Source organism: Ustilago hordei (genome assembly GCF_900519145.1).
Source record: "Ustilago hordei strain Uho2 genome assembly, contig: UHO2_contig_03, whole genome shotgun sequence".
NCBI lineage: Eukaryota > Fungi > Basidiomycota > Ustilaginomycetes > Ustilaginales > Ustilaginaceae > Ustilago > Ustilago hordei.
In genome coordinates, this window is record NW_024545288.1 from 2,300,519 (window position 1) to 2,322,815 (window position 22,297).

A 22,297-nucleotide genomic window follows, 5' to 3' on the forward strand; every position below is an offset into this window, starting at 1 on the left:
CTCGGTGTGGTTTCACAGACATACAAGCGTAAAACAAGTCTGATATTATATTCATACTGGTATTCGATAAGAAGAAACGTGTCGTCGAGAGAGTCATCATCGCATGTCGGAAGGTCGAATCAGGTCGGTCGAGTCGAGTTGTCGGAAGTGTCGGCGCGAGAGGGTCATCAAGAACAGAAATGCAGGAACAGCGACTATACAAGGAAAGCCATGGTGAGTAGGAACATGAGAGGCAGGTGCGGGCGCAAAAACAGCAACAACTATGGCCATCGATCATGTGGTGGTGTCGGTAGTATAACGGGCAACAGGTCGAGCAGTGCAACTTAGTAAATTGCCTCCTCCAACTCGAACTTGGCCCATTCAGCCTCAGCAGTACCATTGTTGGCCGCCTCCATCAAGCTCGGGATGCAAGCACAAGGGTTAGCACCATATGGTTGCTGGTCCAAGTCGGAAGGAATCCAACCGTACTGCAAACCAGTCTTGTATGACCAATCCGGATTGTTATCGTTCCTCCACGACCACATGATCCATCCACCACCTTGCTCGTAAATCCATTGCTGCGTCTTAAAGTTCCTCGCCATGAAAGCCATGTATTTCACCGAATAAGGATAGTTGGGACCGGAAGGGAACTTGACAGGACCCACAGGAAGGTTGCGATCCTGCGCACGGTCTCCGTTGGGTCCGTTGATTCCCCATTCACCCGCGATCGAGGGGTAGTACTGTTGCGACTTTTCGAAAGATCCGACGAGGTTGCAGGCTTCCTGGAGGCGTTCTGTGTCTTTAGCTTGATGTTCCCAATCCGAGTAGACAAAGTAAGGGTGGGTGTCGAGTAGGACACGATGACGAGCACGACCCGTCCAGAAGTTTTGCCAGTATTGCAGGCCCTGGAAAGCATCGTGAATTGCGAGGAGCATGTTGGAGTACTTGTTCCAACCGTCGGGTTTGGCAACCTTGTCACGAGCCCAAGGGTAGTACTTGTTCAGCAACTCTTGAACCTCGGGTACAACATTACCCTTTGGCTCGTTAACAGCTTGGATAGCGGTCACGACACCAGCGTAGTCATCCTGAACAAACTCGGTGACGAGACGGTTGAAAGCGTACTGAGTCTGCGTATAGTACGACGGGTTGTTAGCCCAGTTGATCGGTCCCGAATGACCCGAGTTATCAAAGCCGTTCTGCGAACCAGGAACACTGTGCAAGTCGATCCAAACCTTCAACCCGTACTTCTTGGCCATCTGAACACCTTGCTTCAACTTTGCAAATCGGTTCAAGGTCAAGTAAGGGGCGTTGGGCCCTACAGCTTCCTTAAACATGAAGTAAGGAACAGGAATACGAACGTGGTTGAGACCAGCAGCCTTGATCGCTTTCCAATCATCTTCGGTCATCCATTCGTCAAAGTGTTTCTCCAAGACGTAGGATGCCCATCCTTTGTCCGAGTAGAGACCAGCTGTCCACTCGTCAATGATAGGGTTGGGCCAAGGAGCATTGATAGCATGGTCGTTGAGGGACTGCATGAGCTTGCCATCCATCCAAGCTTCGAAGAGGAGCCAGTTGCCGAGGTTGACACCACGAACTTTGTCGTTCTTGTAATCGAAACCGGAGTCGGCAGGCAAGTTGGGAAGAGTCGAGTCGAAACCTTTGCCTTTGCCTTCGAAGATGGCGTCCTCGCGAGTAGCCTCCGAGAGTTGAGCCTCGTCACCCCAGGAGAGAGGCTTGGAGGTGTTAAAGTTGAAGCTCAAGTCCTGTAGGTTCGAGCCGTGGCTCTGAACTGTGAAGGTGAAACCAAGCGACTTGGCAGCGCCCTTGACAGCATTAGCTGCCTTGTAAGGAGATATGGCGTTACCCATACCAAGAGCGGTGGTAGCCTTGTCGAGCTTGTTGATGGCTGACTCGAGTCGGTTCTGCACGTTGTTCCAGAACTGGGCGGATGCTTCGGGGTTACCATGAGCAGGGATATAGTGAAGCTCATCGAGGTAAGTCTCTTCGAGTGCCTCGTTAGAGCTGAGACGCATACGACGAGCGCCAGCGACAGAACGAGGATCCTTCATGGGTGGCATGGGTGGGTTTGCGGTGTAGCGCGCTTTGTAAGGCGAAACACCCTTGTAGCTGCGAATGGCGGGGAGAGCCTCAGTGTTGTCCGCCATCAAAGCGAGGGCAATGGTCGCCAGAGCAAACGAAGTGATCTTCATTTTGGCGTAAGTTGGGCTGAGGTGGTAGTGGTAATGGTGCTGCTGCTGCTGTTACTGATAGTCCGGATCAGTGTCGAGTCGAAAAGGCAGAATCCAGATGTATGCAGTTGGTAGGTAGGTAGCAAAGAAAGAGAATGTAGATGGTAATTGTTGTCCGTAGACTGTGTGTATTTAGCTGGCAAAAGGATTGGGGCAAGGGGAAGGTTGGGTATGGGTATGGGTATGGGTATGGGTATGGGGAGGGAGGGGGTTTGCTTTTAGAGAGGAGAGGGGCTCGAGGGAGAGGTAATTGCGGCGGGAGCTGCAACTGATGGAGAAAAGAGAGGAAGAGGAGGTCGGAGAAGGAGGTGAAAAGTGTGGGAGGTCTTTATACTTTGATAGTTCTGCTGTAGCATAGACACTGCGAACACGCTATGGCAGGGGGAGCAACAAGCGAAAGGAGGATCAGGCACTAGGGACTAGGGTTAGAGGAGGAGAGGGGTGCGGTGCAGTGCGGTGCAGTGCGGTGCGATGCTCCAGCGGAGTTGGTAGAATTGGATGCCAGACAGCTGTCGAACAAGCGAAAAGCTGAGCAAGCCGTTCTGATGCTGCTGCTGCCAAGAGAGGAAGAAAGCTCAACGAGGCTCTACAAGTGTGCGAGTGGGAGAGCATGACACGCGGCGGCAAAGATTGCCGAGTGGCTGTCAAGTAGCAGCCGGGAGGATGGGAGAGGTCGGCAGGAAGCTTTAGGCAGGTTCGCTTCCAGACTCATGCAGCTCCAAGGAGAGGGAGCAAGACTGGCGCTTAGCATGACCTGCGCGAGAGCCACCAACCGGCTACAGTGCCATTCAGCATGGCAGGGGCAGAGTGACACAAAGAATGCAAGAAGGAGGGATGTTTAATGCCAAGAAGGGCTGTGCGGGTCGGACAGATAAAGCTGTTTCTTGGGCATTCAGGTCCTGGGGCCTGGACCTGGTTGGCGGTCCGTGAATGAATGCATGACGAGGTTCAGTGTGATTGCTGACAAGAGGCTTTGAGCAAGAGCAAGAGGCAATGCTAGTGAACAGGCGGAATTGACGATCGGCAACTCTATCGGAGAATGTCGAACTCAGAACAAGGGTGCGGAAGAAAGAGGGAAAGGGGAGGATGGAGTTTGGTTCGATTCGGCTTGGCATCTAGGCTTGCTATGGGCGGCGGAAGATGAATGGGAGAGGTTGTAGATGGTGCAGATGTGAACGTTGGTAGAGCAGCCACTATGTGGTAAGGCATGCCAACTCAGGGAATGTCTGCATGAGGGGAGACGAGGCTACTCGATGTGGTTGTAAGGGGCGAAGCTGATCTCGTCATCGAAAGAGAGCTCGGGAGGCGGACGTCGATCTGTACTCGGCATGCGAGAGTCTGCAAGAAGAGATACCACTTGAGCCCGGTTTGCGACTGGCTTCAAGCTCTGAGTTGCAGTACAGTGACGAAGGTGTGCACTGAACTTGCGAGAGTGGGATTGAACTGCTGGAAGGCCCGAGAGTGAAGAAAGCGCAGTGAAAGGATTGCCACGGCGTCTAAAACAAAGTGTGGTGGATAGTCATAGAACCTTGGCTTTTCTTCACTAGGTCTCTTTCTCTCTCTCTCTTTCTCTCTCTCCCTCTCTTTCTCTCATGGAGGAGGGCCTGATCCGAAACTCGTACCGCACCTTATCTTTTTCATTACCTGTGACACTCTTCCAGCAGCCACATATTGAGCCGATGGCAGCCTGATCATAACTGCGAACGTGATCAAGAACCGGCAGAGTGAAGGATGGTGAGCGACGAACAGGCATATCGAGATGCAAGATAGATGCTGAACAGGCGCGGACAGCAGCCACCTGACTGCCGAACAGCCGCTCCATGTCAGACTTGTTGAGCTGGGGACGAAACGTTGGACGGCTGATCTACAAAGCGCTTAGCTGCCAAACACGGCAGACAAGTGTTGGTCTCGCTTAGCAACCCACGCATGGAAAAAAGAATTGAAAAAAGAAAAAGAAAAAGAAAAATCAAAAGAAAAACAAAAAGAAAAGGATTTCCTCTGCTCGCTCAATTAGGCAGGTCAACAGTTGCTCCTTCCTGTTTTGGGCAACGAAAGAATACCAAAGTCGCAGTCCGATTTGGCACTAGCGAAGCCCAACCAAATCGTGATTACTGTCTGCGATTGTCGGCCTTCGCACTTGGTTCAGTCAGCGTCTACCAACATCTACCAACATCAACCAACATCAACCAACATCAACCAACATCAACCAACGGCACTACGTCACTTTGGTGTTGAATGCAATCAAGGCTTTTTCTGTATTCGCAACTCCGCCATCGCCGTCTTTGAAACCGATTCGATAGTTCAGCTGGCCCATGTATTGGGCTCGAGAGCCAGCGATCTTGTCACTTTTGCAGAACCTTGGACCGTCTCCACAGCTGGACAGGAGCCCCTGAAGCTCAATCCTTCTCCACCAAAGCTCGGTCCCATTCAAAAGTTTCTTCACTGGGAGTGCGCTGCGAAACGCTTTGGCCATGTCCCCACTCACGCCAGAACATACACTTGCATCGCAGGACCTAAAGAAACGAGATCAGACAACCGATAGAGTTGCTGTACACAATCGCAGCCGGGATCTGGCTTTCTTCTAGTCATTGTGATGTGCCGAGGTCCCAGCTTTGAACCGTGTATCCGAGCATAGAGACATCCGATCCGATGCGCTTGAACCTACGTCTAACCATTTAGCTGTCTTTGTTACAATGGCCAAGTGAGATGAGCTATGTTCTCTTCGCTTAGACGTTTCTCGCAAGCCCGCAAGCCCGCAAGCCCGCAAGCCCGAAGGCCTGAAAGCCTGAAAGCTCGAAAGCCATCTCGAGATCCAATCGATGCGCGCAAGAACGGCCGCTGTAGAGAGCAGAAGGGATCAACATCAGAGTCGACTGTCGAGAAGTAAGACCGAGTTGTTCACATGACAGGCTGTGAGTGCTTTGGCGACGGAGCATCGTGTTGAGCATGAGCTCAGTGTGTTTGGATCAAAAAATGCTTCACCTCTGTTATGTCGCTACGGAACTGACACACCCAATCCAAAAAAAAAAAACAAAAAAAAAAAAAACAAACATTAAAAAAACATTAAAAAAACATTAAAAAAACCCCTCCATCGTTCGTGAGAATCGGGCCGATCTCTTGAATTTGGAATGCAATTCGGAGCCGTCAACCAAACCAGCAGCAGCAGAGTGTCACGGACCACAAGACGGCGTCATCAAAGAGAGAGAGAGCACAGCCCCTCTTGTCAGTGAGTGGGAGAGCTGCACATTCCTCCACACCAGTCACTGCTCAGCTTCGCTTTCTTCTTCTTCCATCAAAAGCATTTAACGTCGATCCATCACGAACCGCATCAAGACTCTCGCTCAGGACTCATTCTAGCATCGGATTCGAACGAGCACACTCATTCATCGAGGCCCATCTAGAGGTACTGCCACGTCATCATAGCCCGGCGCTGAGAGGCAGCAACCACTTCTAGCATGAACGCCGATCTTCTGCAATCAATCCAGAAGGGCAAAGGCCTTAAGAGTGAGTTCAACAGTACCCTACTCAATCCCGAATTCCATACCCCTGACTGACCGAGTCCATCTTTCCCATCTCCTGCTCCACTCGCAACAGAGGCTATCACAAATGATCGCTCAGCCCCGCAAGTCGATGTTGCCAAAAGCGGCGGTAGTGGAGGCGGTGGAGGCGGATCAGGCATCGCACGATCCGGAGATGCTTCTTCTCGTGGAGGCGGTGGGGGACCGGCAATGGGTGGACCCCCAGGTTTAGGTGGCTTGTTTGCAGGTGGCATGCCTAAACTCAAACCTAGCCGTGGAGCAGGTTCGGCCATCAACACCAGTCTCGGCAAACCACCTTCACGACCAGGTGCAAGCGCTCCACCTGCACGCCCAGCAGCAGCAGCACCAGCACCGCCAGCACCTGCACCACCATCGCGCACCGCTCCATCGGGTGCACCTCCCCCACCTCCCCCGCCTTCTGCAGCATCTCGACCAGCTCCACCTCGTGGCCCACCTCCGCCAACAGCAGCAGCACCATCTTTGCCTTCCCGAGGTATCCCTCCTCCACCCAGTAGACCTTCTCCCGCAGCGGCAGCAGCAGGAGGAGCCGCACCTCCTCCGCCTCCTCCTCCTCCTCCTCCTCCTCTTCCGCCGGCAAGCTCGGCACCAACAGGATCAGCACCTCCTCCACCTCGAAGACCTCCTGGTGGAGCAGCACCACCTCCTCCGCCGGGTAGACCAGCAAGCAGCGCACCATCGGCTCCTCCATCTCCTCCACCTCCACCTCCTCCACCACCCGGTCGACCCAGTGTCGCAGCTCCTCCTCCACCATCTCGTCCAAGCCCAGCAGCAGCATCACCAGCATTAGCACCAGCAACTCCCACTCGACCTTCCGCAGTCCCTCCTCCCCCTCCCCCTCCCCCTCCCCCTTCTTCAGGTGCACCATTACGCATCGTCCCAGCTCCACCCTCCGCCGCTGCACCACCAGCACCTTCCTCTCCTGCACCAACACCACCTCGACGATCCGCCGCCCCCCCACCCCCTCCTCCACCTCCCGCCTCGGCTCACACTCGTACGGCATCATCATCAGGTGCACCTTCTGCCCCACCTCCTCCTCCGCCCGGTCGAGCCGCTCCACCTGTCCGCGTTCCCCCTCCATCCTCCTCGGCTGGACCCCCCTCAAGAGTGCCCCCACCCCCTGTCGCTGCCCCTCCTGTGCGAACAGCAAGCTCAACGTTCGCACAGCGTCCCAACGGGCCCTCTACTCCAGTTGGTTCAACAATTACTCGCATTCCCAGTCCTCCGCTTACGTCGGGAAGTTTGAGCTTTTCACCAAGCAGCAACTTTCCCCCTCCCAGAGGGTTCAATGCTTCTGCTGCTAGTCAACATCGGTATCCTTCCGGTGCGAGCAAAGGGACTAGTTTCGATTTTAAATCGCTCGCAGCTTGATCCCCTCCTCTCCTCTTCTCTCTCCTAATTGAATCTTATTTACATGGATAGAAAGTGTGTGTGCTCAGAGTGGTTTAAGCTTTCATCACGATCGAAAGAATGCGAAAACTACATACAAAACTCCCCTTTCTCCTTCTTATGCCTTTCGCTGTTGAGAAAAAGAAGGAGGGACAGGCAACGGTCTAGCCGCCAAAGCAGCCTCTGGTCTTTCAGGCGCCACGACAAGCTTTGCGCATCTTTCATGCGTGAATCGAGTTGGACTGGCCAATGCTACACTTGCAACTCTTTCCACTCGCCTGCTTTGCCTGACTACCTGCGTTCTGCTTCTTTGTGTTGCGTCTGCTTTCCTACCCTTGTACCCACCCACACCAGCACCGGCACCGGTGCCAGCAGTGGGATCCATGTTGAGAATCAACGGCTTGACTGACTTTGCTCGTCTTGCTGCACTCTGGTGCAGACTTTTGGTTCTTTCCGGGAAGGCACCCGGAACTCTCGTGCAAGTTTCAGAATGACTTGAGGCTGAACCGCCAAATGTACCATTTGCGCTGTCGCCAGAGCTGCCTGTTAGACTGGCTTCCTTGGGTAGACCACCCCTTCTTCTGTCTCCTCTCGAAGCAGTGCTTTGGGCAGAGGTGGTGGTGGTGGTGGTGGTGGAGGAGGAGGAGGAGGAGGAGGAGGATTGTTTTTCCAAATCTTGCAACTTTTCCGTGAGCAAAGTGAGTTCTAGTCTAGGAGGAGCCTTTCTCGCTACAGCTGCTTTCGTGGCGTAGGTTGCGGGGGGTTGAGTGATGGATGTGAATCGTTCCAAGACGCGAGCTGTACCGAAAGGCGGTCCAGGAGTCTTTGTTACATCCCCCTGCTGACGTTGGACGATGCTCCATCCTTCTCCGCAGCTAGTCAAGACCCCTTTGTTTCCTCCTCCTAGATTAGCTTGCCTCATTGCACCTGGAGGTTGATGTTCAGAGCTGAAACTAAACGCTCTCCCTCTCTCCGTCTCTCCACGGATCGCAGTCTTAGTCGCGGTTAAAGAACGGAATCGATCGCCCAATTTCTGGCTCAAACTCCTTCGCACACCCCCGCCTTCGAGCATGTTATCATACGCAGCACGTGCTTGCTCTTCATCACCACCAAACCCATCCGGTCCACCATCATTCAAGTATTTCGCCTCCACTCCAAATCCTCCCCTCTCCCCGCTTAGCGTACTCCTATTCCTTTTCTCTCTCAAAATCCATTCCCGATAGCTATCAGCCAAGTGTGGCGGCACTGCCAACACTTCATCCCCAACCTCAATCAATACACTTCCATCTTGCGTTCTCCTAGCGAAACTGCCCAGGGGCTTCTTTTTCGTCATCGCTCTTTTTAGACTGCTCCCCACTCCACCCCGGTTGGGGAAAGGGGAGGTGTATTTGTCAACCTCACTTTTGGAGGAGGGGGTAGTGTTGTCGAAGGAATAGGTTTTGCGTAAGTTATCGCGTCGGAGAGACTCGTGTGCTATAGCACGAGCTATGGCGATTAGAAGCATGATGGCTAGGAAACCAGCGGCGGAGAGACCGGCGATAATCAATGGGAAGAGATTGTGTTTCGGATTTAGAAGCGAGAAGGATTGATCGGGATCCGGGTTGGAGGGGTTGGAGGTTTCTTGCTTGGTTGATGGGGCTGGTAGGAGAGATGATGAAGAGGAAGGTGAGCGGGGAGTTGAGGTAAGGGCGGGAATGGAAGTGGAAGAAGGAGAGGGAGGGAGGGATGCAGGAGTTTCCCAAGGGGTCTGTGTTGCAGACGCGGAAGGGAAAGAAGAGGGGATAGAGGGGGAGCGTTCCGAACTTGACCCGGCACTCCCTCCGGTGGATGAGGCACTAGCAGCAGCAGCAAGTACACTTGCAGGGATCGCATTCCCCGCTCCATCAACACTACCAGTGGAAGAGCTGTCTTGATCATCATTCCCCGCAGCAGCAGAGTTGGCGAATGTGTTCTGTCTCTTCTCCCGGACCCCGTCTTCTCTCTTTTGTAGTCTCTCGGCGCTTCGTGAGCTTAGTGGGAAAGGATGAACACTCCACTGCATCCCCGCATCATGCCCGCCTGCAACATACGCAGGCAGATACTTGCTAGCGAGAGAATCCATCAGTTGATCAAACAAAACTCTTTGTCCACCTGACCTGACCTCACCCCCATCAGCACCTACGCTCCTACCTTCCGACGCATTTGAGCCGATGACGTTCAGCGCTAGAAGAAAGACGAAAAGCTTTGCGAAGCTGCCCCTAATGATACGGTGCTTCATATTGCGAGTGAAATCGAACAAGACCCGCTTGTCGATTCTTGAGACGGAAGCAAAAGTATAGAAGAAAGTTTGGAGGAGCTCTGTCGATTAGACTTGCATCGGGCAACTCTGTGAAATACTAATACCAGAACCAGCTGGTGTTGGGAAACGAATAAAGAAAGGGGGTAAGAAGCAGTAGAAGGGGTGCTGAGGAACCGGCCCTAGCGAAAACGAAAAGAAAGGTGATCCTCTGGTCGTTTCGAGATGATGTTGAAGGGTGGAAGGAGGGAGGGAGGGAAGCAAGGAGTTCGATCAAGACAAAGAGCAGAGACTTGGGCGACTGTCAAGCGTGCCTCACTGAATGAGCAGAGCTGCTAGGCGAGTCAGCGAGCTTTTCGCTCTCACCGCACGAACCGGATGAAGCAGAGGCGGAGAAGTCGAGCAGCCCGACGGAAACGGAAAGCAGAGTCAAAGGGAAGATGGGTGTAGATAATGCTTCAGCAGAATTCAAATAGATCCTGCTTCTACTGTACTGAGCGCTTTCAAACCCTGTCTCTTGTAGCCGGACGAGGAGGAGAGGGTAGAAACCTGTCCGTTTGAAGCTACGAATGCTTCACCAATCCACTTGTTTGGTTTGTATTCAGCTCTTGTTTCCCCCATCGCCTCAGCACTTGAGCTCGTAAGCTGTTTAGCACGAACAGAAAGTGCAAAGGGAAGAAGCAGGCACCAGTATCAGAAGGTAGGTAAGCGTGCATTGGGGAGTCGCGATAAATGACATGTCCCAACCATCATCTCTCCTCTGACAAATTTTAACACTTGTATTTACTTTTATTCTATTTCCTCTCTTTACTCTTGTCGTCGCCTTGGAAACACTTGGCGAAAGCTATCGGAATGCCAAGAGGTATGGTTGCTGTTGGAGAGCAATTGCTGCCTAGAAGAAACTCCTACCAAAAGCGCCAGCCTCACTATTACTCGGCTTTGGACTAACCTCCAAAACACTATAATGGATCAAATTTAGTGCCTTTACCGCCAACTTTTCATGCAATACACAACTTATGTTAATCTCACTTGCGCCTTGACTAATCATCTCGATATTCACATTCCCTTCGGCGAGGACAGTGAACATTCTCCCTGCTACACCGACCATGTTTCTCATATGTTTGCCTACCAAACTCAGAATCGCCATATCTTTTAGTACACTAACGGTGCCCACCTTTTGCAAATCCGCCTTGACTTTCTCCAGCGTTCGAGGCCGGAGGCCGGCAGCCATCGCCATAGATACGTGCACTTCGGAAGTGGAGATGAGATCGACGACGACGCCGTATTTGTCGAGAGTGCCGAAGATCTTTGCGAAAAAGCCGTGGGAGACGGTTTTGCGGTTGGAATGGACGTTGAGAACTAGAACGTTGTCTTTGATGGTTACTGCTGTGGGGAGTTTTCGTTCGGAACCCATGATGGGCGCGCGAGGCGGGTTGAGGGGGGTGGAGGAAGAGCCCCAGGCTGAGAAGGAGGATTTGGAGGCGGAGGGTGTGAGGGCTGGTTGAGGTTGATCGACGTGGCCATCGACTAACTTGTCTTCTGTAGAGTCGTGACCTGCTGGAACGTCAGGAAAGATAACTGTTCCTTGGCCAGTTGGGTTCTCGACATTTTTGATGCGGATAGGAATAGCTTTCTTGATAGCTTGTTCCATCGTGAATGGGTGGATGACTTCGCTTCCGTAGTATGTGAGCTCGGCTGCCTCTTCGGGGGTGATTGCTGGGATGAGACGTGCGGTGGGAACTTTGCGAGGATCAGCAGTGAAAACTCCATCGACTTCTTTCCAAATCTGTAACTCTTTCGCTCCAACACCGACTGCGCACAGTGCAGCACAAAGATCCGTATATCCTCTTCCGATCTGAGAAAGCAAGGAGCCAGGTACATTTCCGAAGTAGCCAGTTACCACAGGAACTGCTCGACAGGCCTTCAACCTCTGCCCTAAGGCTTCGGATAGCTGGTCGTAGAATGCTTGATCCAGTGTAAACTCGCCTTGCGCATCTTGCACGGCATGAGCAGAGAATGAGGAGTCTACAACAGATTCGAGAGTAACAAGTTCTGCTGCAATGCCAGCATCGCGTAAAGCGCCCACTGCGATGCGACAGGAAAGCCGTTCACCGAGACCAATGATGATATCTTTCGACTTTGGCGAGATTTCCTCGATGATGCGTGCGGCAAGAAGAAAGTCACGGAGTCGATCGCAATCTTGAACAATCTCGGCCTGGATCTGTGCTAGAAGTTGTTTATCCTTTGTCACTGCCTTGCTGGCTGAAGCTAGGTGGTCGGAGAGGATTCGGTCTACGGTAGCATTAAAGCCACTAGCTAGCTCTGGATCCTCATCCGAGCCGGCATCGCTTTCGACACTCTTGATAGCTGCTGAGGTAGACGGGTTGAGTTGAAGCTGTTCGAGTTTGCTATCCAACACATTGCTGCTTAGAGGTTCGACGCGACCGAGGGGTGTCCCTTTTGAGCTTGATTTGCGGGAGAAGGCGCTTGTTGGATGATGGATTGGTGTTTGTGTACCATTTGCCAATGATGCGACCGAGTTGGTCAAGGAGGTTGCGGGGGTGGAAGCTTGATCGAGAGCCTCGCTCGCAGCTTGGAGAAGAAGGTTTGTAGTTCCGAGTGCTTTTGTTTGACCGGAACGAGCGGAACAGACGATGGCTACTTTGTTGCCGGCGAGATAGGAGGGGACGATCTGTTGTGCGATGGTGTCGAGGAATTTTCCGACAGAGGTTCCACCGTATTTTTGAATGATCCATTCCGTAGCTGGATCATCGGGGGGGGCTCGAAGGTGTGTGGTAGGTGGCATAGCGGCGGGATGGTTGGTGGTCAGAACGCAAAAGAGAGGCAAGTTGGGATGATAGATGGGAGTGAGTGTGGGGAGGTGGGGTGTTGAGCGAGTGGAAGAACGTGACTCGTTGATCATCGACGCTGCACAAAAATCAAAGCAATCAAGATCAAAGCAATCAAAATCAAAATCAAAATCAAAATCAAACCAATCAAAATCAAAATCAAAATCAAAATCAAACCAATCAAAATCAAATCAAGGATCTCGGCCAAATTGATAAATAATTGTCCGAGCTGCCGATAAAGATCTTGGATCCGGATATATATTCCATTTGAATGTGCATTGTTACTAGGGCTAACATTCGAGCGATAATGCAAAAGGGTGGATGCAACTGCCAAAGGAAAACGTGTTGCCGCCAACTCATTTGCATCGCCCTCTTGGTCTACTTGGCACCTTTCGGCGTGAATGCCTGGGAACCAAGCTCGGCTCCATCTTGACTAACTCGTCGCCATACCATAAAACCAGCTGAGCTTGCCTTGCTTTGCTTTCACACAGGCTCAGTCGGCTTGATCGATTCGATGGAGTGTGTGAAAAGTAATTAACTCTTCATCCGGGCTTGCGTTTGGCGTATGGCTGACGTTCCAGGGGTCCATACTGGCATCACAACCCCAGCAACGGATCTCAATCTTTCTGACACCAAAAGCCGCTCGAGGGCTCGCTCACGGCAACCTCTCAACACGTCACACAGATTACAGTTAGGATTGTTACGTCTTACCGATGCCTAGCGATGCGGTTGCAAAGAACGCCGAGAGGGTTGCATTGCCTCTGCTACCAACGCGTCACCATACACCGTACGCTTATGCGACTGCCAAGCCCACATCACACTGCAGTCGGACGGGGTTGACGATGATGATGATGATGTGTGTATGTGTGTGTGCCTTGTTGTCACATCTCGGTGCTATTGATGCATTGCAGCTCAAAGCATCAGCGGCAAAGCGATGGTCAACGGCAACTCTGTGGAGACGGCTTGGCTTCATTTGACGCCGGTGTTCCTTGGAGAAGCAGGGATGATTGCGGAGAGATTAAGTGACCTGCTTAGCTGGCAGTATGCTGGAATCCATTGGCAAGGGGACCAAGCCGACGATCGTTTCCCGTGTCTGTGAAGGAATGAAGCTCTTCTTGTCCTAAGGCGGGGCTGTAAGAGACTCGAGTTACAACACTACAGCTTGCTTACTGCGGCGACGGTCACGTTGGCGCTTTTGGAATTCGGTCGGAATTCCTCTCTCCCTTTGACCCGTCTTGCTCGTCGTCTTGTTCATCTTGCTCCTCCATCTACTTTTCCTCCTCCATCTACTTCTCTTTACCTCGCTCCTCCATCTACTTCTCTTTACCTCGCTCCTCCATCTACTTCTCTTTACCTCGCTCCTCCATCTACTTCTCTTTACCTCGCTCCTCCATCTACTTCTCTTTACCTCGCTCCTCCATCTACTTCTCCTCCATCTACTTCTCTTTACCTCGCTCCTCCATCTACTTCTCTTTACCTCGCTCCTCCATCTACTTCTCTTCACCTCGCTGTCGATCAACACCAAGTTCCGCGTTCACCCTGCTCTTTCTCGGCTTCAGCCTTTCTCATCGACTCAACGCGACTCAATCATCCGACGTGCACGACCCTCTCGTAGACTCCACTGCCCATCCTATCTGCCTCATCTGCCATCACACCCACACACCCACCCACACATCAGCTACGTCTAATCGGCTCACTCCATCATCACGCATCATCTCCTCTCCGGCTCGATTTTCCAATCCATAACGCTCTGTTATTCTTTCCGCGCGTACTCTTCTACTACACATCTTGCATCCACTCGAATGGCCGCTAGTTGAGTCGCTTTCGACCACGAGCATCCCACCCCTGTCTCTCATCCCATCAATCGCGACCGGTCCAATCCGCGTCCACACCCTTCAGTATCACCACTGATCGCCCTTACCACCACCCTCTCTCAACCCAACACATGCATTCATAGTCTTGCTTTTCATCACATACACGCTCGGCTCTCGCCTCCTCCTCTTCCGGTCACAATGCCGCTCGCTGCTCCTCCCGGGGGCGCTCGTCCACCAGGCACAGCATCCAAGCTAAAAGGCGCGCCTACCAACGCTGCCGGTCCATCTAAACCCAACCCCAAACTCGTTCGCATCCAGTCCACCGACAACAACAATGACGATCAAGAGACAACTACAGATGACAGTAGCGACGAGGACGCTGCTTTCGAGATGGATGGTCAAGAGCTGTGGACACAAACCTACTGTCTCACTTGCGACTGCCTAATCGAAGCAGGTGAGGCTATCGCCAAAGCTGGTAGCTCAACTCAACCCGCTCATCCACCTGCATCACACACCACACTCAAGAGTCGCTCCGGCACTATCAAGCCTCGTGCCTCCAACACTTCCGATGATGCTAAACCCCCCTCCGAGAAAGGCTCGCCTACCGCTCCTAAGAATCCACCTGGCCCTCTCAAGAGGACGCACTCTGCCGGTCGTCTTCATGCCAAGGCCAGCGCTGGTCCCATCGGTCCACACAAGCGCACTGGCAGTGCTGGTAGCCGGCTTCACGCGCTAAGCGAGCTTCGACCGACTACCAAACTCCACGATGATGGCAAAGCAAAGGGCAAGGATAAAGCATCCACTCGCCAGGCTACAGGCCACCATGGTCGCAAGAGCCCAGCAGCTTCCCGACCAGGCTCAGCAGCCAGCAATCGATCTCGCTCCAACAGCAGTGGTCCATCTTCCTTCAAGTCGAACGAAGCCACCGTCCCTCTCAATCACAACCAGAGTGCTGACGGATCATCACGCAACAGAAACCGAGGCTTCCTTGGCGGTCTCGGTCTCACTCCGGCGGCATTGAAGCAACAAGAGGCCGAGCTCGCTGCCAAGCGCAAAGCACCCACACCACTCTACTGCTCAGAGCGATGTCGTTTGATCGATGAGCGACGTTCTTCTGGTCTGCGCGAGCTAGCGCAGTACCTCTCACAGCCACTTGTGCCTACACCCAGCACAGCCTGGGTGCCAACCGCTCCTCCCACATGGACAAGATCCGCAAGCGTATCATCAATACCCACGCCTATCATGGCCAACACTCCCGAGAGCGAGTGTTCCTGCCCTGAATGCATGGACAAGTATGCTGATGGTTGCAGCGCCAGTGGAGCTGGCATCCCGAGTGGCGCGAGTGACACCGCTACCGAGAGCTCCAGTAGCTACATCTACCTTCGCGGCGCCGCCCAGAAGCCACGCACCGCCAGTGGAAGACTCATCACTCCCCTGGGTTTCCATGCTCCCGGCGCCGGTACCGAAGGCTACTTTCCTCAGTTTGCCCCTCCTCATGGCATGACCTCCGCCGGAATCAACAGCCCTAGAGTCCGAGCGGCGGATCTTGGTCAAACTACAGACTCGAGTCGATACACGTCTGCCGTGCCGCCTCGCTCATCGTCTGCTGCAAGCGGTGGACGTGCAAGCACTTCGGGTACCGAAGGCAGTATTCTCAGTTCTGAAAGCAGCGGTAGTCTCTGGGAGCCAAGGCTCAAGCCTCGATCCAACTCGAGCACAAGGAACGCCAATGGCGCTCAGAGCACTCTTCGCAATACGCACGGTGCAGATGACAATGCTACTACTGGCACAAGCTCTGGACTCTCGACAAATACTGCAACCCCCGCTATCACACCGAGACAATCGATGATCGTCACTTGGTCTTCTGGCTCGCAAAACACTGTCAGAGCATCTCACCGCCTGTCGGTGCCTGGATTTACTCCCACGCATCAAGTCGACGAGGAAGCACAACAGCATCCAGAGGCCAATCGCGCCATTTCGCCCGCCGCAACATTGCCGCACCGTCCTGGCTCGAGCGCCAACAAGAGGTCTTCGCTTCTGATGGCTACAAGCCCTCTCAAGCTGCTCGACAAGGGCAGTCAGCACCACGCCGCACCTTCTGTTGACCTCTTTGCTGATCATGTCGGCAGTCCCAGCACTCGAGGCTCGCTGCTGTCTCGCAGTCTCGCAAGTGAACACACTTTGATGGGCGCTAGCGGCATCACACTGACCAACCAGCAAGCACCACCACCCACTTTGAGCTCGATGCACGCTCCTTCGCATTTTGACGACGCTCAGTCTCCGCGACTCTCTTCTCACGATCAAGCTTCCGCAAGGCGGCAATCTGCCCTATCGCCGAGCTACTCAGATCCTACCCAGCTTCAGCAGCAGCACGCTTCCCACTCTAATGACAGCGACGATGGCCTCAGCATGACAGTCGGTAGCTTGAAGCTCGCCCAGTCTCGTGCTGGGACGCTCACCTCGCGACGCGGCACTGACATCTCCGAAACAAGGCCAACCGACTTGCGCCGATTGTCGCTGTTTGGTGTCGCAGCTGCTCCTGCTCGACGCAACTCGAATGCTGTCTCCATCTCGAGCTCCAACTCTGGTTCGAACACGAGCGGTTGGCTTCGGTCTTTGTCTTCGGCTTGGCTCAACTGGCGCTCGACCGCTTCGCCTGCTACAATGCAAGCCAGCGACTCCGACGTCTTCCACTCCACCGATGACAGTGATGAATCGCCTTCGCGTGGCTCTGGACAGATTGCACGTCGTGAGAGCAGCGCTTCTGGAGCCAGCAGCAGCAACGAGCTGCTCTATGCTCAGAGGCGTGCTGCCTCGGTAAGGGACCTCAACATGGCCAGTTCTCTAGGTCAGAACAGCAGCACTCTTCATCCGGCCGAGATGTCGCGAGATCCCTTAGGAGGCCGCAGTGCAGGCATCACTCCTACGCAGAGCCTCGTTGCCAAGCCTACCATTCGACGTGGACATGTACCAGCCTATGTTCGCGAGATTGGTCAGGGTGGCATTCCTGGTGACTCTTCGCCTGCTGGTGCCAAGGCTGAGAAGGCTGGTGGTGGTGCAGGAGCGATTCATGATCCAGCACATAGACTTGCACGCGCTCGTGTCAATAGTCTTACGAGGATCGCGGATGCGGAAGCTCAGGCACAAGCGCAGAGGAAGGCTAACAGGAGAAGAAGCCGTGATATTTCGGTCCTGCCGCCGTTGCTTGCGCCCATCAGCCGTTCTGGTAGCAGCACCAATCTGTACAATCAGATACCCAGGAGCGCACGTGCTTACTCGACTGGCCGAACTTGGACTGCAGCCAACACTGCGCAGACGTATGTTGGCAGTGCCGGCTCCTCGCATCATCACCAACAACAGCCAAGTGGCCCGCATCCGCCACCGTCGCCAACACTGATGCGAAGTCCATACAACAGCAGCTTTGCTCTTGCTCAGGATGCTGCTCGTGCTGCTTTGACTCCTTCCAGGCCCAACAGTGCTGCTGGATATCACACCCTGTATGGCAGTGCGGGCACATCACCTCGAGCTAAAGGTCTCGGGTGGGGTGCAATGACTTCGATCGCTTCTCCTCCTGCTTCGTCTGCTACGTCGGCGTTCCCTCACCATCACGCCCACTCTCACGGCCATGGTCATGGGCAGCATCGACAGAGTATCAGTTATGGACACGCTGCTGCACTCACTAGTCGTCAGGTTGTTGCTCAGGCACACAAGCATCAGCATCATGCCCATCACCCTCACCACGGTCATCACCAGCACCAACACCAGCACCAGCACGCGCCGCAGCCTCCAACCCCGAATGGTCGAGGCACCAACGATGCTGTGGCGGGACACATGATGAACCTCGGTGCGCCTCCCAACAGCACCACTGCGCCTGCATACGGTCGCCATTCAACCATGCCCACCCTCCACCGCAGTCCCACGCCTTCTGTTCCGGAAGATGGAGGAGAAATGTCATCCCAAGCCTTAACTTCCGGTGACTTTGTTTCTCGACCCAACTCTGCAATGGCTGGACGTCGACACCATCGAACATCGCTCATGCCTCCTCCTCGTTCCCGCTCTTCACTTGGAATGCACTCCATTCAACCTCTTACCCCCTCTGCTCCCCTCCAGCAAGATGAAGGCGAAGTAGAGGGAGAGGAGGAGAGGTCGGAAGCTGCAGGTGCGGGTGCGGGTAGGACGTGGAGTTATGATGGATTATCAGCTCTTAAAACCTACCCGATTTTGCAATTGCCGGATAGGGAAACGCACGATGTATACGATCCTGCTTGGGGGTTGGGCGATGGTGGATTAGCTAAACATCTGAATCAGGAGGTCAAGGATGATGAAAGCGTGCCGAGGAGTGGTGAGGTGGCGCAAGGGGAGGGGGATGGAGGAAAGGTTCAGGTTGGATTTCCTCCTCGTCAACCACCAGCGCAGGTTCAAGGGGGTGGACACCGGAAGAAGTTATTCTACTTTGATGCTTAACCTCGGCCTCACCAATCTTTCTTCTTCATGGTTCTTTACGAACACTATGCAACCCCTCTCGCCCCGTATTTCGCCCCGTAGAAGGGGAAGAAAGAGGGAGAAGGGCGGTTGCACTATACCAAAACTTTACGCATCTCTTGTTTATTTTTCTCTTTGTCATGGGTTCTATCTCAGCCTCTTCTCTTCTTCTTTGTTATGGATCTTCTCTCGTCTTGTTTCCTGGTCTCTTGTCGAAATTCAACTTGCGCTTCTCACCTCCATTATCAAGCCTGTAAATGCATGTCTTGACACTAAACCAACAAACGCAGGCAAATCCAAGGGTGCCGAGTGGAATGCTGTAAGGGCGAACAAGATGCAAGATGCGGGGCAATGTTGGACACGACTGTACCACTTGATTTCGTGCAGACCTGGTTTGTGCTTTTGTTGAGATGCAACTTGGCTCTCTTGCGCCATTGGCCATGTTATGGATGGATGTCTTGGCAGTTGTCTGACCAATAGAGGCAGACGATGTGGGGGATTGCGAATCGAAATGCTATCAGGGCCAAGGAAGCCAAGGTAAGATCGATTGATATTGTATGCCTTTGCCAGCTCTAAAGCTTGAGAGATTGGAGGGTATCAGGTCATTCCAAACACCCTTGCCTCGACGGTCAGCTGGTCGTTGAACTTTATCGCCCGAATCTTATCCGTTTGCCTCTTTCCATTCTCCAGCCACTGCTGTACGACACGATTGGCTTCGAACGGTCTGACCTCGTGATCTCTTGTTGCAATTGTAATATGCGGTACCCAGTCTTTTTCGTGTAGCTCCCAAAACTTGTCCTCCATTTCCGCGGGAGGGGTTATTTTGTCTATTGGCCAAGTCAACAGCCTGTCCGTTTCATAAAGGAGGGTGGAGAGCGTGATCTTGAATACGCTGTCTGTGGAACGAGAGCGGTTGGAGGCTAAGAGTTGAGTGTAGAACTGCCATTTCCTATCCGCTTCGTTCGGCTCTGTGTCGGAATCGGGTAGGCAAAGGTTTGAGTTATGCACCAACGTAATATGCGGTCGAAGGTTGATCCTTCCTCCTGCCTTGACCGACTTATAAAACTCTGCTGCGCTATCTCCATCCTCAGTGCCAGAGAGGATAGAATCGAGGGCAGAACGAACATCGAGTTCGACCGCGAGACCGAAATACCTTGGCGCCAAAACCTTGCCGTCGTTCTCTGCCTTCTTTTCCTCTTTCGCTTTCTTCTTGTCCGCATTCGCTTTCTTGCTTACTCTCCACTCCAAAGCCTTCTTTAGTGCCGATTGAATTCTTCCCTCGCTGGGCATGGTCCATCCTACCACCTCACCAACTTCTTCTATCACCCTGCCAAGGTTCTCTTCCGCACTCGCATGCACCGACAACTTAACTACGTGTTGGAATGAGGAATCACCATAGCCTTCCCTACCCTCTCCCAACCGCTCCTTTTCCCCGAAAGTCTCTAGTGCCTCCAGGAAACGCCACAAAACAAGCTCATGACTTTTCACCCCTCTGACCTTCCCCTCCGCCTCGGTATCCGCCACTAGTGTTTGGTGATTGTCTCCCCTCTTCTCCACTCGTTCCGCACACAACCGATGTAGCGTATTCAACGGTACAGAATCCAAGTCCCAGGCTAGAGCTATCGTCCTGATTCGGCCAACTTCGGCGGGCTGCTTCTTTTTACTCCCCTGCGCAAGAGGATTGCGTGCAGAAAGTTTAGAGCATAGATCGATCAGCTCGTCTCGATGTTGGAGCAAATGATTGTTTTTATCCACAAACAGCACGTACTCTCCATCTGCGGCATGAGTGCGGAGATCTTTTTCGATCGCTGCGAGGAAGCCTTTTTTCGCTTTAAAGTCGTCTGACTGGACCATTCCCACCCCGAACAACTCGCCTAGTGCGAGAGCAAGGATAGTCTTTCCGCATCCTGGCACAGCAATCGGTGCCAAAACCGTTTGAGTGTATGGTCTCTCATCCTCCCTTACCCCCTCCGCGGGGTTGGCGGAGGAGGAGGAGAAAGAAGGGCGTGAGGCAAGGTAGGCTAGAAAAGCATCACGCATAGCAATAATTCCCTTGTTCTTCGCCAATGGAGCGAACAAGCCCGGTTGAGCCTTGACCCCTGCTTGAGGATTTCCGTATAGTCGATCGTAACACCATTGGATGAAGAGGAGTGTTTCTGGTCGTTTAGAGCGCGGTTGGGGGGGTTGGGGAGGTACGAGGCCGGCTGATTGAGCAGCGGCGCGGGAAGAGGAGAGAGCTTTGGCTGCGAGTTTTGCTTTTGCTTTCTTAGCCTTTTTGAGAGCTGATTTGGATGGTGGTTCTCCATTCTGACTTTCTACCGCTAGGTCCACCTTGCGTTGCTCTGGTTCGCGTTCCGCTGGAGTGGTGTTGGAGGAAGAGGCAATAGCATCAGATGGTAGAGTGCAAAGTTTCGCCTCCCACTCCTGTTTCTCGCGCACCATTTTCCGTGCTAGTTCCCTCCAATCTCTATACATCAGATAAGGTTCATCGAATTTCACCTTGTAGAACCAAGCTTGTCCCGGCTCATAAGGCGGCCTCACCACCTTATCCCTTGCTTCCTTCTCCTTTATCCTCTCCATCTCTTCCGCGCCAGGCATGTGGGTTCGGATGACAAACCCTTCAATCGGCTCCCCATCCCAAGCTCCCGTTTGCTCTATCTCTTTCGTCACCTTGTCCACCTCCCCTAAAGTCCCCAATTGGATCCATCTTGTCGGGATAAACCCCCATTGTTTCGCAAAAGCATCCACTTCTGGCATGCTTCGAGTGCTGAACTTTGCTGCATTCTTGTTCAACCCATGTAGATGCAACCCGGATCTCGCCTCACTGTAGGCTAGGACATGTTCTTCGAATGAATCATCGCATAATTCGAACGCAGCCGTTTCGTTCCTCTTCCACAACTCGCTCGCCAGTTCTTCCTCTGTTCTACCCCGGGTGGAAAGATGTTTGAGCATCCACTCGTGGCCCTTTTGTGCATGGGTGATTTCCGTACCTTCGATAGACCCCAACGAATGCTTCGAGGTGACTACGAGCTGAGTAGGTGATAAAGCAGCGATGAAGATGATACAGCCATTCTCCTTAAACGTAAGCAGGTAGGGTGGGGTGGTATAGCGAGCGATACTCTCGCATTTAACCCAAGACAACTCGCCGAGGTTGAAAAATTTATCGTATCCCCTAACCACTATTCTATGCTGCGGTTCTGAAGAGGAAGGGGTGGGGCCGGAAAGGCGTTCGGTGAAAAGCCCTCGAGCGAGGGTAGGCAGTTCGGAATCGAGAGAGGTGGTTTTACGGTATGCGAATTCGGATACTTTCCATGACAGCAAGTGGTGGTTTTGCGAGGTAGGGGAGTGAGGGATGGGGACAAGGTGGCCTGTTGAGCGGACGAGGGGTTTGGGTGCTTTGCGGGCATTATCGAGGGCAGAGACGAGGGCGGTGGATGAGGCAAGTTCGGCGAGGTGAAGAGGGGTGAAGATGGAAGACGAAGGAGAAGTGTCGGATAATGATAGGGCTGCAAATGCTGAAGTTGGGCTGTTGGGGACTTTAATTGGCTCAGAAGCTGAGGTGGTGGTTGCTACATCTTCAGCCTCGATGTGAGAGGTGTCGGTGGCGTCTGTAGCTGACATCTTGACGATGTTGGTGTGTGCGAGCAAGGTATAATGAGAAGAAAGCTTGTTCGACCTTTGGCACTTCTTTCCTACGCCTCTT

The 22,297-nt window shown here is 53.2% G+C and overlaps 8 protein-coding genes across 8 annotated transcripts; 3 read left to right on the plus strand and 5 right to left on the minus strand.

Moving 5' to 3' along the window:
- Positions 1 to 323: 323 nt before the first annotated feature.
- Positions 324 to 2,189, minus strand: UHO2_02277 (uncharacterized protein; the record flags this gene model as incomplete). Its single annotated transcript, XM_041559714.1, has 1 exon — positions 324 to 2,189. The coding sequence occupies one exon, from the start codon at positions 2,187 to 2,189 to the stop codon at positions 324 to 326; it is 1,866 nt and encodes a 621-aa protein (XP_041415648.1).
- A 1,285-nt stretch (positions 2,190 to 3,474) lies between these two features.
- Positions 3,475 to 4,050, minus strand: UHO2_02278 (uncharacterized protein; the record flags this gene model as incomplete). Its single annotated transcript, XM_041559715.1, has 2 exons — positions 3,475 to 3,724; positions 3,851 to 4,050. The coding sequence occupies 2 exons, from the start codon at positions 4,048 to 4,050 to the stop codon at positions 3,475 to 3,477; spliced, it is 450 nt and encodes a 149-aa protein (XP_041415649.1).
- Positions 4,051 to 5,683: 1,633 nt separating this feature from the next.
- UHO2_02279 (uncharacterized protein) lies at positions 5,684 to 7,156 on the plus strand (the record flags this gene model as incomplete). Its single annotated transcript, XM_041559716.1, has 2 exons — positions 5,684 to 5,732; positions 5,823 to 7,156. The coding sequence occupies 2 exons, from the start codon at positions 5,684 to 5,686 to the stop codon at positions 7,154 to 7,156; spliced, it is 1,383 nt and encodes a 460-aa protein (XP_041415650.1).
- A 136-nt stretch (positions 7,157 to 7,292) lies between these two features.
- Positions 7,293 to 9,431, minus strand: UHO2_02280 (uncharacterized protein; the record flags this gene model as incomplete). Its single annotated transcript, XM_041559717.1, has 1 exon — positions 7,293 to 9,431. The coding sequence occupies one exon, from the start codon at positions 9,429 to 9,431 to the stop codon at positions 7,293 to 7,295; it is 2,139 nt and encodes a 712-aa protein (XP_041415651.1).
- A 910-nt stretch (positions 9,432 to 10,341) lies between these two features.
- UHO2_02281 (putative HOM3 - L-aspartate 4-P-transferase) lies at positions 10,342 to 12,255 on the minus strand (the record flags this gene model as incomplete). The annotated part of the gene is made up of 1 exon (XM_041559718.1): positions 10,342 to 12,255. One exon carries the CDS (start codon positions 12,253 to 12,255, stop codon positions 10,342 to 10,344), a length of 1,914 nt encoding a protein of 637 aa, XP_041415652.1.
- A 756-nt stretch (positions 12,256 to 13,011) lies between these two features.
- Positions 13,012 to 13,913, plus strand: UHO2_02282 (uncharacterized protein; the record flags this gene model as incomplete). Its single annotated transcript, XM_041559719.1, has 3 exons — positions 13,012 to 13,162; positions 13,210 to 13,339; positions 13,460 to 13,913. 3 exons carry the CDS (start codon positions 13,012 to 13,014, stop codon positions 13,911 to 13,913), a joined length of 735 nt encoding a protein of 244 aa, XP_041415653.1.
- A 397-nt stretch (positions 13,914 to 14,310) lies between these two features.
- On the plus strand, positions 14,311 to 18,576 carry UHO2_02283 (uncharacterized protein; the record flags this gene model as incomplete). The annotated part of the gene is made up of 1 exon (XM_041559720.1): positions 14,311 to 18,576. One exon carries the CDS (start codon positions 14,311 to 14,313, stop codon positions 18,574 to 18,576), a length of 4,266 nt encoding a protein of 1,421 aa, XP_041415654.1.
- Positions 18,577 to 19,191: 615 nt separating this feature from the next.
- On the minus strand, positions 19,192 to 22,215 carry UHO2_02284 (uncharacterized protein; the record flags this gene model as incomplete). Its single annotated transcript, XM_041559721.1, has 1 exon — positions 19,192 to 22,215. One exon carries the CDS (start codon positions 22,213 to 22,215, stop codon positions 19,192 to 19,194), a length of 3,024 nt encoding a protein of 1,007 aa, XP_041415655.1.
- Positions 22,216 to 22,297: the final 82 nt, after the last annotated feature.